This window comes from Haliaeetus albicilla, chromosome 11, assembly GCF_947461875.1.
Source record: "Haliaeetus albicilla chromosome 11, bHalAlb1.1, whole genome shotgun sequence".
In the NCBI taxonomy this organism is placed as follows: domain Eukaryota; kingdom Metazoa; phylum Chordata; class Aves; order Accipitriformes; family Accipitridae; genus Haliaeetus; species Haliaeetus albicilla.
In genome coordinates, this window is record NC_091493.1 from 27965823 (window position 1) to 27978651 (window position 12829).

The following is a 12829-nucleotide window of genomic DNA, read 5'->3' on the forward strand; positions in this document are numbered from 1 at the left end:
CCAAAACTTGACATCGCTAACACCAGAAATAAAAATGGACAATGGGTGTTTAAACCTGGACTGAAACCAAGCAATTCAAGCAAGTCGTCTTGCTACAAAAATGAGCCACTGACCTGCTTTGGCCAATACCTGGAACTAAAGTAGCACTTCAGGGCTTGTGTGCATGTGTACACGTGGCCCCAGGAACACCATAAAACTGATGTGGTGTCACACACGCAGTGACCAGGCACTGTGCAAGGGGCTGCCAGCTGCCCCCCCTGCACTCCTGCACTGAAACACTGGCCTCTGCCAGGCAGTACCTTGCAGCTCAGCCATCACCCAGCCACGAGGCTCCCCCTGCTCCCCAACACTAAAATGCTTAAACTCTGTGAGTACTGCCTCACTGCAAGGAAGAAGATGATGGCTGTGGCATCCTGGGACAATATGCAGAGGCTCTTGTTAATGTGACTGGAAACTGCTGGCATCTGAGAAGCGGCTTGGCATCTGCTCAGGTCACATACCAGTGGCGAGAAACGAAACAGCCACCAAAACCACAAGGTGTGTCTGCCCATGGTCACAGGGAAGCTGGTACTGACTGCCCAGTGTAACACTGATCAGACAAGGTTGGGGTGAAAAACACATTTTAATTGGGCTGTTTACATTAAAAATTATTTTTTCCAATGTTTATAAAACAGAAAAAAATACAAAAATAACAAATTACGTTTAAAAGTGCTTCGGTTTGGTCCCTGTGCATGTCACGTCTCGCTGTGCTGGTATAAACAGGCATTGCAAAGCACGTGCTGACCCGCGCTCCCTGCCAAGTACTTGCATGTGCTGTACCCTGTTGGTGTCTGAGCCCCTCCAGTAACAGTTTGTCCAAGGAGCTGGGCTCAGGAGCGGGGTTAATGCACGTGGCGCACTCGAGCATCGCAAAACTGCCGAGCTGTGAGGGCATCGCTTTCCAAAGCAAGTCACGGGCCAGGGTGATGGTGCTGACCCCAGGGGTCTGAAAGTTCTACAGTGGGGACTATCAGGCAGACACCAGCACCGCCATGCAGCTGGGTAGGGAAGGCAGACCCCAGCTATTTCTCCCCGTATCACCTGCTATGCTGCAGCAGCTGGGCATTGGCAGTGCTGGGCTCAGCGTCCCATGTGGGTCGCTGTTTGGGGTAACTCAGTGCAGCGTACCCCCTCCCAGAGACCCTCGAGCCACAGCCCCCCACTCAGTACCACCAGCACCTGCTTCAACAGGTCCTCCTGCTTAGGACCGGCACAGCAGAGCTCGTGGAGAGGAAATCCCAGTGCAGTTAGCAAGCTTAATCCCAGGGTTTCTTATGGGGCCTTTTGTCCTGTGGGCTGAATCCGATCTCTGAAAAATCATGCATTTGGTGGGGAAGGGATTGGTTTCTTTTTTTTCTTTTTGCTAGGTAGTTGGCTAGTTGTTAAAAAAAAAATAAAAAGGTTTCTACATAGCTGGGAGCAATGCAAGAAGGCTGGACTGGGTGAGACAGGAAGCCCTTGTCAGCCCAAGGACATATGCCTGGGAACTCAAGGGCGCTAAGCCGAACATCAGCAACAGGAGCAAATACCCACATTAGGACCACGCTGGACACGTAAAACAGCCATTCAAATCTCAGTGGCGACACTGAACTATCAACTCTAAGTGGTTAGCTGATTGGCAAGGACGTTTTAGCATTAAGACAGTGAAGATTCAGGCTAATTCTCTATAGGCCGCTGGGAATGCTGCCCAGTGCAGAACTGAGCTGCCTCGTTCCTTAAACCCCAACAGTTCTTCTTTTTCTTCTGCCAACATACACTTGTTCACCTGGGGACAAGCAAATCAAAAGGAAGGTTATTTGAAAAGTTCATGTGGGGTAAAAAAAGACAAAAAAGGCCCAAACCAAACAAAAAATGGGGCCATGTGGGTTTTCCAGCAGTTCACAGAGATGGGCTGGTGTCCGGGGAATCCTTCACTCCCCACCAGGCAAACCCTGCTCTCCTGGGAATGGCAGATGTTCATACCTTTCTCTCCTTTCTCTCCTTTTGGTCCCCTGTGCCCCTGGCGTCCCGGTGGGCCCATTGGTCCAGGGTCACCTGAAGGAATGAGAAGACCAAGTTTGCTCTTGAGCATGACTGGCCCATGAACAGGGACAGGCCAGGGTAAGGAAGACTGAGTTAGGATGATGGTTGGGCTGAGATCCCGAAGGTGCCACCTCCACTGTGGGGAGGATGTGACCTTGAGCCGCTCTGTGCCAGCTATCTCTGTGGACACAGAGCTGCTTCCTGGGCGCTAGAGGGCTTGAGAGGGAAAGGATGGTAAGCCTTACCTTTGGGTCCAGGATAACCCCTCTCCCCCTTTTCACCGGGTGGCCCCTGGATGGTACCATATGCTGGAGAGGGAAATGAAGGAGAGGATGAATGAGTGGGACAAACCACTTGCTAAGAGGTCTGTGCTCACTTAGAGAAGCAGAGTCACACTGGAAGGACATTTCTCTAGGTTAGATGGGATTAGACAGACTGAGAGCAAGTTTTTAAAAAATGGTTTTGGTCACAACAAAGCCCCAGGGGCAGGCTGTGATGTCATTTCACCAGCACTGCTCTGCCACTCTTTCTGGGTGTCCTGGCTGTCACCAGGGCTGCAGCTGGCCCATGGTCAGGGAGGGGAATTTGAGACCAGAGCGAGCAGCTGTCTCATGTTGCGCTACATGTGCCAGCCCAGCCATGTTAAAATGGGCCACAGGGATTGCAAGCACAGTGGCCTTCAGGGTTTGGGATGAGTTTCCTACAAGTAGTGGGAAAACCAGATGTCCTTCCTAATGACGAGACTGCACCTCCCGAGCAAGGTGGGGAAGGGGATGGAAAGACTATCTGCCTCCAGCTTTCTATCTTGACTGTGTTTTTGCAGCACACAAAGGTGAAAAGATCACTGGGTCTATGAGACGTTGGAGAGATCTCATATGTATGAACCGGAAACACCAAGTCAATATGTCACTTACTTCTAAAGAAGTCCATGAGGTCCTCAGTGACATTGCCATAGGCTGCAAAGACCCTGCTGATGCCAGGGGGACCAGGAGGGCCCGGGGGACCCGCGGGTCCCTGTGCAGTGTATGACATCAGGTCCTGGAGAATACCTCGGCCTGAGGAATTAAAGATGTCATTTGAAAGGAGCTCTGGGAGACCTGTGGCTGGATGCTGAGGCAGGAAGGTGTAAGGGAGAGCCGCAGGCAGCAGGAAGGGTGAGGGAAGTGAACAGCATGACACCAGGTACAGGGGGTTAGGAGTTGTGGGCTGGGAGAAGGAGGGTCAGGACAAGCAGGCATTCCACTCACTCTGTAGGCTCTCCGACACACGGAGTGCCAGCTCATTGTAATCCAGGGAACCAGTGAAGGAGCTGCTGTAGGATCCGCTTGAACCTGCCGATCTCCTGTGTGATTCATCCTCTGTCAGCAACCCAGCGAAAGACCCATCACTGCCCAGGGAGGTATCATAAGAGCCATCACTGCCTATTGAGGCACTGTAAGACGACATGCTGCTAACGGAGCTACCATATGAGCTGCCTGTGCCCAGTGAACCTCCATGGGATCCCTCAGCACCAAGGGATCCTCCATGCAACCGCTCGGAAGTCCGTAAACCTTGGTAAGACGAAGACATAGACCCAGCCACCAAACCACTATCTCCTTTGGGTCCTGGTGGTCCCCGTGGCCCAGGGGGGCCAGGCGGCCCTGAGATGTAGCTTCGAACTTCATCACCTGCAAAATATAAGAGGGGGGACTTCACCGGGGTACCTGGGCCCCCCAGGCTTGGCAGAGGTCCTGTGCTACCCCCTGAATGAAGACTGGAGTGTGAAATTCTGTCCCACCACTCACTGCAGTATCCCTCTTCCAGTGCCACTTCTCAGGCAGCAGGTACGTATGTCAACCTTGATCTCTACAGATGGCACGACACCCTCCTCCTTCCCATCTCTCCCACAGTTTTGGGTGCCCAATCTTGGAAACATGCCCAGTGATTTTGCAGAAGGGTGTGCTCCTCTCAGGCCAGTTTCAGCACCTCTGCCAGAACAGCCATTCTGTGACCAGTCTCCCAAAAGTGAGGGGATCCCCATATTTCTGAAAGACTGCCCTGGATGACTTGCCAGCATGAGAGCTCAGACCAGTGTTGCTTCACAGCTGGCCCAGTGCTGCCCTCCAACCCCTGCATCATCCATTGCTCTGTAGGCAGGTGTTTGTCAAAGAAAATGCTTTTCCCATGGCAAAACTCTGCAGGTGACCTTACTAGGGACTCGCTGTTCAGTACAGGCCAATTGTAACTGCCCAGCACCTGTTCCTTTTGGCTCACAACATGGACTTTTGCCTTGCAGTCAGACTGAGAGGAGACAAGCCTATGGGGTGCAGTGTAGTCCTGTGTAGACCTGGCTGTAGAGGTAAGGTGTTGCTGCAGCCCCAAGTCAGGGAAGGCTCCTACAGGGCTGCCTCAGCTGTGGCAGAGCCAGCAGCCTACACAAGGCAAATTATGGTTCGGGGTGTGTTTAGGGAGGATGGATGGCATCCCCTTACTCTTCAGGTACTGGATCAGCTCGCTCCTGAACTCGTCACTGTGGGTGATGTCAGCATAGGACAGGAGGCCGGTTCCTGAGAAGCCTGGTGGTCCTGGAGGGCCAGGAGGGCCAGGTGGGCCCTGGACTCCAGAGAGGGAGTATCCCACACCTCGAGAGAGAGGAAGAATTATTTTCCAACAGTGGGAGGACAAGGAAATCACACATGTCTGGGGATGTTGAAAGTTTAAAGGCTCCAACCCCAAATTCCACCCCTTTACAGCTGATGTTGATGAGAAATTTTTTTTTAAAGTGACCTTGTTCTCAGTGGGCAGTCATGCCCCTGGTAAACTAAATCTCAGCCTCAGTCCCCACAGCACCTACAAACAGAATCTCCTTGCCAGCTGTGAGAAACACAAATGCTTTACTTTGTAGGTAAGCAGAGACGTCCTCCAGAGAGGTGCCTGGTGATCCAGGGATCCCTGGAGGTCCTTGGGGCCCTGCAGGACCAGGGGGCCCAACAAGACCACTGAATTCAGAGTCTGTAAGACAGAAGGGAAGAAAAGGAGTCACACAAACCACCGCAACCCTGATGAACCTTCCCTGACAATACAGGTAATGCCAGCTACAGCCAAGTATAAGGTGCTTTTTTCTCCCCAGCACCTTCTGGTGCAGCCTTCCTGGTGTACCTCACTTCCCTGTGTGTAGATACCACATTGGGAAGTCAGGAGATCCCAAAGAGGGTAGAAGTCCCTATTTTTTAAATATACTTTCAAAAAGTGGCATAAGAAATTCCTTTATGCTGCAGAGTTTGGAGCAGACAAAGGGCTCCTCCATCCCCTTCCCCAAGACAGCACTGTGCTGCTACTGCTCTCCACAGGAGCACAGTGATCTGTCTGCAGCCCCTCGTAGTCTGTGCAGGTCCTGGCAGAACTCAGGAGGCCTGCAATGCTGCTAAGGCAGAGGGACCATCAGAGTCTCAAGGAAGGTTATATGTTGTGATGAGCAAAAGGGGAAATTCTGTACTAAGCCTGTAAAAAAAGATCCTGGGGGTGCATAGGGACCTATGGCAGGGGAGTAAAGAAATTGGCTTACTTCGCAGGTATGCTGTCAGGTCACTGTAAGATATACCAGGTGTCCCTGGAGGCCCAGGTGGTCCAGGGAGCCCAATGCTCATCCCAGAACCTGCAAAATCAAACAGATCCAAGAGTAGCACATTATCAAAACAGTCTGCTACAGTGTGAGCAGACAGGCTGCAGGGCTTGTTCACAGGCAACGCAGGAGGGACTCCTGCAGGGTGGAGTGTTCGCATCAGCAGATTGTGCTGGGAACCACGGCTCAAGCCTTGTCCCGGACTTGGAGTTAAAGCTTGCCCCATTAATCCAAACACAAGGACACCTACAGACAGGCAGGCATCAGGCCTCTATTCTTGGCAAAAGCTTTGCACACCTCATGAACCCCTGACATGGCAGGGGGCACCCCAGGACATGCAGCTCAGCTGTGACCCACTGGCTGATGCATGTGCTGCTCTCCCTGTGTCTGCCTATCTGCAAGCTGCTCTGGTGCAAAACTTTGCACCTTTGTGATTTGCCTTAATGAAATGTCCTTGCTAATAAAATGCAGCTGGCCTGCTTGAGCCGTTGGGGTATTGTGCTTTTAAGGAGGCTGTGCTTTTAAGGAGATAGTTGCAGGTACCAGGACTAGGCATTTCAGCACTGCTGTTGGGGATGCTCCAGTCCTCTGTCTGACAGTACTTACATGCCATATCACCCCTTTACAGATGGGAAAATGAAGCAGAAAGGTGGAATTTGTTTCAGCTAACTTTAAACTTCTAAGAGTTTGTTGCCTGAGCTGCCTCGACACAAAGAGGGCAGAGATCAACTCTTCCACAGAGAGATATATCCTGGCCACAGAGCCAGTGAGAAAAGGGTTATAAAGGCACTTGAAGGTGTCCAAGATGGCTAAAATGAAATTACGTTCCTAAGCTCAGTTTTTAGCAAAGCAAGAACTCATTAATGGAGTCTGTGGATAGTATCTTAGCTACAGGGTATCTTTGTTATCTTCCAAGTCTCTCGCAATCCCTGTGAGGATGTCTCTGTACGTAGGGATTCACACAGTCGACACTGGAAGAATTTTCACTGACAGTATGAGCTTTCTGCTCAGCTCCCAAAGGAACAGAGGAAAATGCACATTAATAAAGACCATTACTTGTCATGTAGCTAATAAACCGTCTGGTCAGCTCATCATAATCCAGTGACAGAGACATGCCATCTCCCCCTGGTCCAGGAGGTCCCGGTGGGCCCTGAGGTCCAATTAGATACTGACGAATTTCTTCTCCTGGAAATGAAAAATGCATCTTTTAAGGCTGTCCAGCTGCTGCAAAGACACAAGGTGTGAGGAGTTCCCAGCCTGTGAGCTGAGCTCCCACCACTAAGGAGACCATCAAAATCTATGGATGCAAAGATCCTTTCCCCACTCTCCTCCTTTTCTGAGTGTGAACTGCCCTGTGTATGGTGTCAGAGACATTTGTGACAGAGCGGGGAACCTCCTATAATCCAGGGTTTGAGGAGGCTGAGAATTTGGATTGCTAAAGGGACCTCCTTGTGCTCTGTTTCTTCAGGACACCCTGGACAACATCTTGGGTAAAGGGAATTAAAAGTGGCTCAGCTGGGAAAGGCCATGCTGAGTTCTGTGGCATTTCAGCAGCCATTTGTCTATTTGGAATGTGGAATCTGATTCACTGGATCACATAGGAGGAGCGTAGTGTTGGCCAGCATCATCAATACCTTCAAGCACAGCAAAATGACATCCTGGTGATTTATATATCAGTCCACAGTAACAACGTGTGTAGAAAACAATACAGAGCGGGGTATCCTCCCCACCTTAAGAACAAAGACATAGCAAGGTGGGCAAGAAGGAATGGGGGGAACCCTAAGAGAGGGGGGAGCAGGAAAACAGAAGCTCAATGTTTAGTGGGAGATTGGGGGAAATTGTGGGGAATTCCTGAAAAGGAGGGACATAGGCAGATGCCACCTAGAGAGCCAAGGAGGGGAATGGAGGCGAGAGTGGGAAACTGCAGAGTTACAACAGTGGGTATGAAAAGCAAACAGGTAAGAAAGTATAGCTTCCAGAAAGCTCGCAAACTGTCCAGTACAAGACATATAAATCTGTCTCCAAAGGACTTGGAAGGAGTCATCGCAGGTTGCTCAGCAGCACCTATGGCAGCACTTTGCCCTCCAAAGCAGCTGCTGGTAACTCCGGTTGGAGACAGGAGAGTGAAAGGGATGGCAGATCTCCAGGCTGCTGGGATGCTTTATCCCCCAACCCCCATGTTTCCCTTGAGGGTCACTTACTCTGCAGCATGTCCAGAAGTTCTTGGTACAAAATGGAGGTAGTTGATACCGAACTGGCAAGTGACTGATAGCCACCTGAAGAGCCTGTGGGAATGAAAAGGTTTTACATCAGGCAGGATGAGACAGAAGGTGAAGAGGGGTCAGGCAGGGTCAAAGGAAAGCTGAATGAATGCAGTTTATCTGGTTGAATGGTATTCCTGTGCCCCCAGCCATGAATCAGTTGCTGTCTCACACATCCTGGTGTCTCCACAGCTGTGTGGCCTGTGCTCTTCTCACTGAGATTCCAGGCTACTTTCAAAAGCTTGGGGAATTTCATCTACTTTAGGAGGGCCCCAAGCATATAAGCCAGCCCTAGAATACTTGAGACCACATATACCTAATAAAGCCACCTCTGCTTGGATCTTGGGGGCATTACAGGGTCTAACAGCTAATGTTTAGCGTAAGACTTGTTTAAACAGCAGCAATTGTTAGTTAATCTAGCCGTTAAAATGGGACAAGGCTCAGAGACCACCTCAGCTCTGTGGAGTTCTGGGCCAAGACTGCAGAAGATGAATAACTGTGTTGGGGTGCTGCTACTTAAAGACTGTTGTTTCTCCTCTGGTTCTCACCTCCTAGGTGTTGCACAAGCTCAGCCGAGAGTGTGACTCAGTACAGAGCTTACCAACATGGTGCTTACTTGTCATATAGCTCATAACACGGGTAGCCAGCTCCGCATAATCCAAGTTCATCCCATCCGCAGTGGTGATAATTCCAGGTGGGCCTGGAGGGCCTGGTGGGCCTTGGGCACCAGTCAAATAATGCCTTACGTTGTCACCTAGGTAGGAAGCCCAAGATATGCCCACATCACTAGCAGGAAGACAATGGCCGTATGCAGAATTACTGGACCCTCCTCCCCTGGCAAAAAGCAGGCCAACAGAAGGACAGTTCTGCAGAGGCCACAGTGGGCAAGGGCACTTCACAGTATTCAACAGAAATAAGGCCAGAGCAGTAGAGCTGCTTTTTCTAAAGGGAGAATGACAAGGGGCTCAGGGAGCAAAAGAGAGATCGGCATGTGTCTGATGACCCATGGCAAAATCTCATTATACTCACTCTTCAGGTAGTCAGTGACATACTGCTGAATCTCTTGAGATGAACTTCCACCTGGGCCAGGAGGACCCGGTGGCCCAGGAGGTCCTGGGGGTCCCTGAATCTGTCTGGATCCACCTAAACAAAGCATTGTAAGGAGAAGGAGTGGCATGGTTACACTAGACTAAGCGATGCTGAAGTGTGCTTGCATCGAGCCTTTCCCACAGGTCTGGAAAAAGCTTTGGGAATGGACTATGGAGGGGCTCCCTCTTTATCTCTAAACACAGTCTAAGCATGGGCTATTAGGCAGTATAATGTCTGCAATTAATTTGGCATCTTATAATTCAGCCTATGCAGCTCTGCAGGGCCGAGTCCAGAGATCTCCCTGGCTTTGTACTGGTCAGTTTGTGCACCAGAGTGCAATGCTGTGCAGAAATATAGGTGGAGATCCATAAAGCACTCAGGCTCGTTAGGCTAACCTTACTGCCCTGCTGCTCCCAAGCCCAGCCAGCCTGGGCAGTACCAGCTCAAGAACCTCCTCACTCATCTCCATTGCAAGATACAGGTGGGCCCTGTGTGACTCCTGTCACCATGTTGTCGCATGACACCTTATGCTCTTTAAGGTGTCTGTCTTCCCAGCACCCTGAGGTAGTATTCCTAGGACACAATGTGGAGAACCAGAGGGCTTGTTCACATTGAGGGGCACTTAAGTTAATCCATATGCAGTTTTTGTGAAACTGCATTAATATCCTGCATACAGAGATGCTCTTACTCAGAATGAAAGCAGCTTAATTCACATGAATCCACCTGAGGCTAGGTAAGTACTAAGTACAAAGAACAAAGGACACTTTTGTTCTGATCAGTAGTTTTTCCACTAGAGGGTTCAATGCAGCTTCCCTAATCCCTTGTGGAACATGGTTAGCCAACTTAGAATCCCTTTCTTTCATGGCCTATGAGGACAAACTCTGGCTCAAAGGATTCCCAGTAAGCTGCAAACAGAAAACTTGCAATTCTTAAATTGTCTGATTTAATGCAGGCTGTGCAAAAAGAGGTTTTGGACACAAATCCCATCAGCATTATGTTGGCACCCACATTTGTAAAACCCAAAGGAGGTTCTTCAAAGTCTCCACCAGGATGTGAGCATTTCTTGATACTATCAGAGCAATGATGGTCTGACCTCTTACCTCGAGATGCTCCTGGGATGCCAGGAGCGCCTGGGACACCTGCATCACCTGGAAACCAGAGTGAGGGAGACAGACAATTGTAATGGGTGTCACTGCATGTTGCATACTTAGTCACGTAAAACAGTTGAGCTACATGTTGTCAGAGAAGCAACTACCCAGCCCTTGTAATGACTATCTTGAATTAGCAGCTTGTTGGGGAAGAGCAGAAAGAAGAGGCCACGGCAGCTTTTCTGAGTCTTCTGTGACCTGCCCAGGTGCTTTGTACTCGGGGCAATTCTATTGCCATGGTCCTGCTCTGCCTGAAAAGGCAGGGTGGGCACAGCTGTAGTTCCCAAAGGACCTTTAGTCTCAACCACTCTTGGCTGTGTGAGGCCACCAGCAAAGAAAGAAAGAAGATTTTTAACTTCACCTTTGGGCCCAGGTGGGCCTGGCGGGCCTGGAACTCCTGGAGGTCCCTGCATGGTGACTCTGTCACCTGCCAATTGCAGAAGAAGAGTCAGAGATTCACAGGAATAAAGTGTGTGGACGAAATCCTGGCTCCACTAGAACTAAGCTAGAATCAATAGAGCAGGATTTTGCCCTCTGGCTTCAGCCTAGGGACAATGAATTCAAAGGAGAAAAGGGGGCACAGACTGACCGTGGGAGGGGAATGCTGAAAGGCCAGGCTCACCGGGTTCTCCTGCATGGGACACAGAAATGGAGGAGCCATCATATACACAGGCAAGCTACCCTGTACCCTACTGATATCTCCTGGAAACTTCCTTACCCGTGAATCCTCGTGGACCTCGCTCGCCTGTGAACAGGGAAGCAGAGGAACAGTGTTAGCGTTTGCTTTATTATGATCTGCAACATCCCAGCCCACACTGCAGAATATTATTGTGGCCTTCAACATACAGGGCAGAAATTGGTAAAGGGAGTAGGTCCCATGTTCTACTGCCAGCTCAGAGCTGAGCTACACTTCACAGGGCCACCTGCTTGCACTGACTTAGCAAAGACTGCATTCTGCAAAAAGACTGTTCCCCTTTAATGGCAAATCTGACGCTCTGAATGCTGCTGAGTCTAATAGGCTTGCAAAGTTGGGATCTGAATACAGCGATTGCCTTGACACCAGTACCGGAGGCTAATAAATTTCGCCGACAAAGATTGACTTGTTTTATGGCAGCAGACAGGAGTCCTATTTAGTGACCACTGTGCTAGCTTTCTTACAGCCACAGAAAGGCAGGACACTTTCTGCTTCCAAGCCCTTCCTTCCTTCTTTTCAGTCTGACGTGTTGAGATCCATCTAGTATCTTGGTGAGGCAGAAAAATATACCCACCTTGGTCTCCCTTCGGGCCTGGTGGGCCTGGTGGACCTGGTGGGCCTGTGAGGAATGTTTCTGTAATTAAAACAAAAAGGTTTCTTTATGAAATCCAACAGAACATGACACAAGTTTCCTCTGGCTCCACCTGCTCCTAGCCAAGGATGTGCTCTCTGGAACCCCAACAGTCAGAACGTTCCCAGGGCACAGGAGGGAATGAGTGGGGAGAACCTACCTGAGGTGGACATGGAAGATCCTGGTCTCCCTGGTGGGCCTGGAGGTCCTGGCAATCCTTCTCCTAGGCAAAAGGGACACAAAAAGGCTTCAGGAAGGATGCGCCTCAGCAATTAAGTAAATGCATGTCAGAGCTGCTACATCTCCAGCCATGGCCATAGCTCAAATATTTCCAAGTGTAGGCTAGTATCATTGTTTTCTCCACACACATCTATCCCTGTCAGTTATTTTTCATTATCATTTGCCACCACAGCAGACATAGGACAGAACTCCTTTCTTTGTGGAACAGAGTGCTTATACCACCTGGCCTTCACTGTACTGAAAGGGAAGGTTCATTTCATCACACACCTGACCTGCTCCCCTTTGCTACTAAGCAGAGAGTAAGGAATGGGGCTATGCTCCTGTCTCGTGTCCCCCTGCACCTCCCCTCTTCTAGCTGTGAAAGGGAAATCTGTGCTACAGGAAGTGGAGTGGGGATATGTTCCTCATGATAAGAACCGCTCCATCTGTCTCCAGCTGGAAGTTAAGGCTGGACAAGTAAGAAGTAAAGATGGAACTGACTGCAGTTACTTCCTTTAGGGACTTGAGAACGTTGAGTGTCTTCCCAAAAAGTATGGCTTTTATGAATTACTACTCTGGCTAGCAAACCTCTGTCAAGGCACATCTCCTCTTGGGCAGCATCTTGCTGCTGTGAAACTATATTGTAGTGAAATTGTGTTAGTAGGAACCCACTGTGTGAAATTCTTCTTCCAGTAAAGTCAGCCCTACTAACTCCACAAGGTCCAAGACTGCATCTGGGAAACTGCAAGGCACGGGACAGAGGCACTGAAAAACCTCCCACTTTCCAGGTTTGTTTCAGAGAAACAACCTCTTACCTGGGGGGCCACGAGGTCCAGGAGGACCCTGCACAGATTCACCTGATGACAAAAGAAACAGGGGTATTATAGAATATTTAGTCAGCAAACTGCACGGCCCAGAAACATGACGTGTGTTAGCGTCCCCCTGCTTACATACTGAGCTCTGCTATATTACATACCTGGTGGTCCAGGGGGACCTGGTGGTCCTGCTCGCCCTTGTAAATCTGCCAGCACTGTGCAAATGAAACACACACAAAAAAGAGAAAATTGTTGCTATAGAGCTACTGCTGCTATGGAAACACTGTCATTACGTTGCTGTTAGAAGCAC

General features: G+C 50.0%; 1 protein-coding gene across 1 annotated transcript in view; it reads right to left on the reverse strand.

Moving 5' to 3' along the window:
* Nucleotides 1-439: 439 nt before the first annotated feature.
* The window catches only part of COL17A1 (collagen type XVII alpha 1 chain), a 43036-nt gene continuing 30646 nt past the window's right edge, over nt 440-12829 (reverse strand). The window contains 22 exon segments of the mRNA XM_069796918.1: nt 440-1703; nt 1706-1804; nt 2002-2031; nt 2033-2073; nt 2307-2369; nt 2976-3116; nt 3309-3728; nt 4533-4682; nt 4939-5052; nt 5606-5695; nt 6719-6847; nt 7864-7947; nt 8540-8677; nt 8953-9066; nt 10113-10160; nt 10522-10587; nt 10750-10791; nt 10879-10905; nt 11429-11488; nt 11646-11708; nt 12520-12561; nt 12681-12734. Coding sequence (XP_069653019.1) covers nt 1647-1703; nt 1706-1804; nt 2002-2031; nt 2033-2073; nt 2307-2369; nt 2976-3116; nt 3309-3728; nt 4533-4682; nt 4939-5052; nt 5606-5695; nt 6719-6847; nt 7864-7947; nt 8540-8677; nt 8953-9066; nt 10113-10160; nt 10522-10587; nt 10750-10791; nt 10879-10905; nt 11429-11488; nt 11646-11708; nt 12520-12561; nt 12681-12734 — 2072 coding nt within the window. The 3' untranslated portion in view covers nt 440-1646.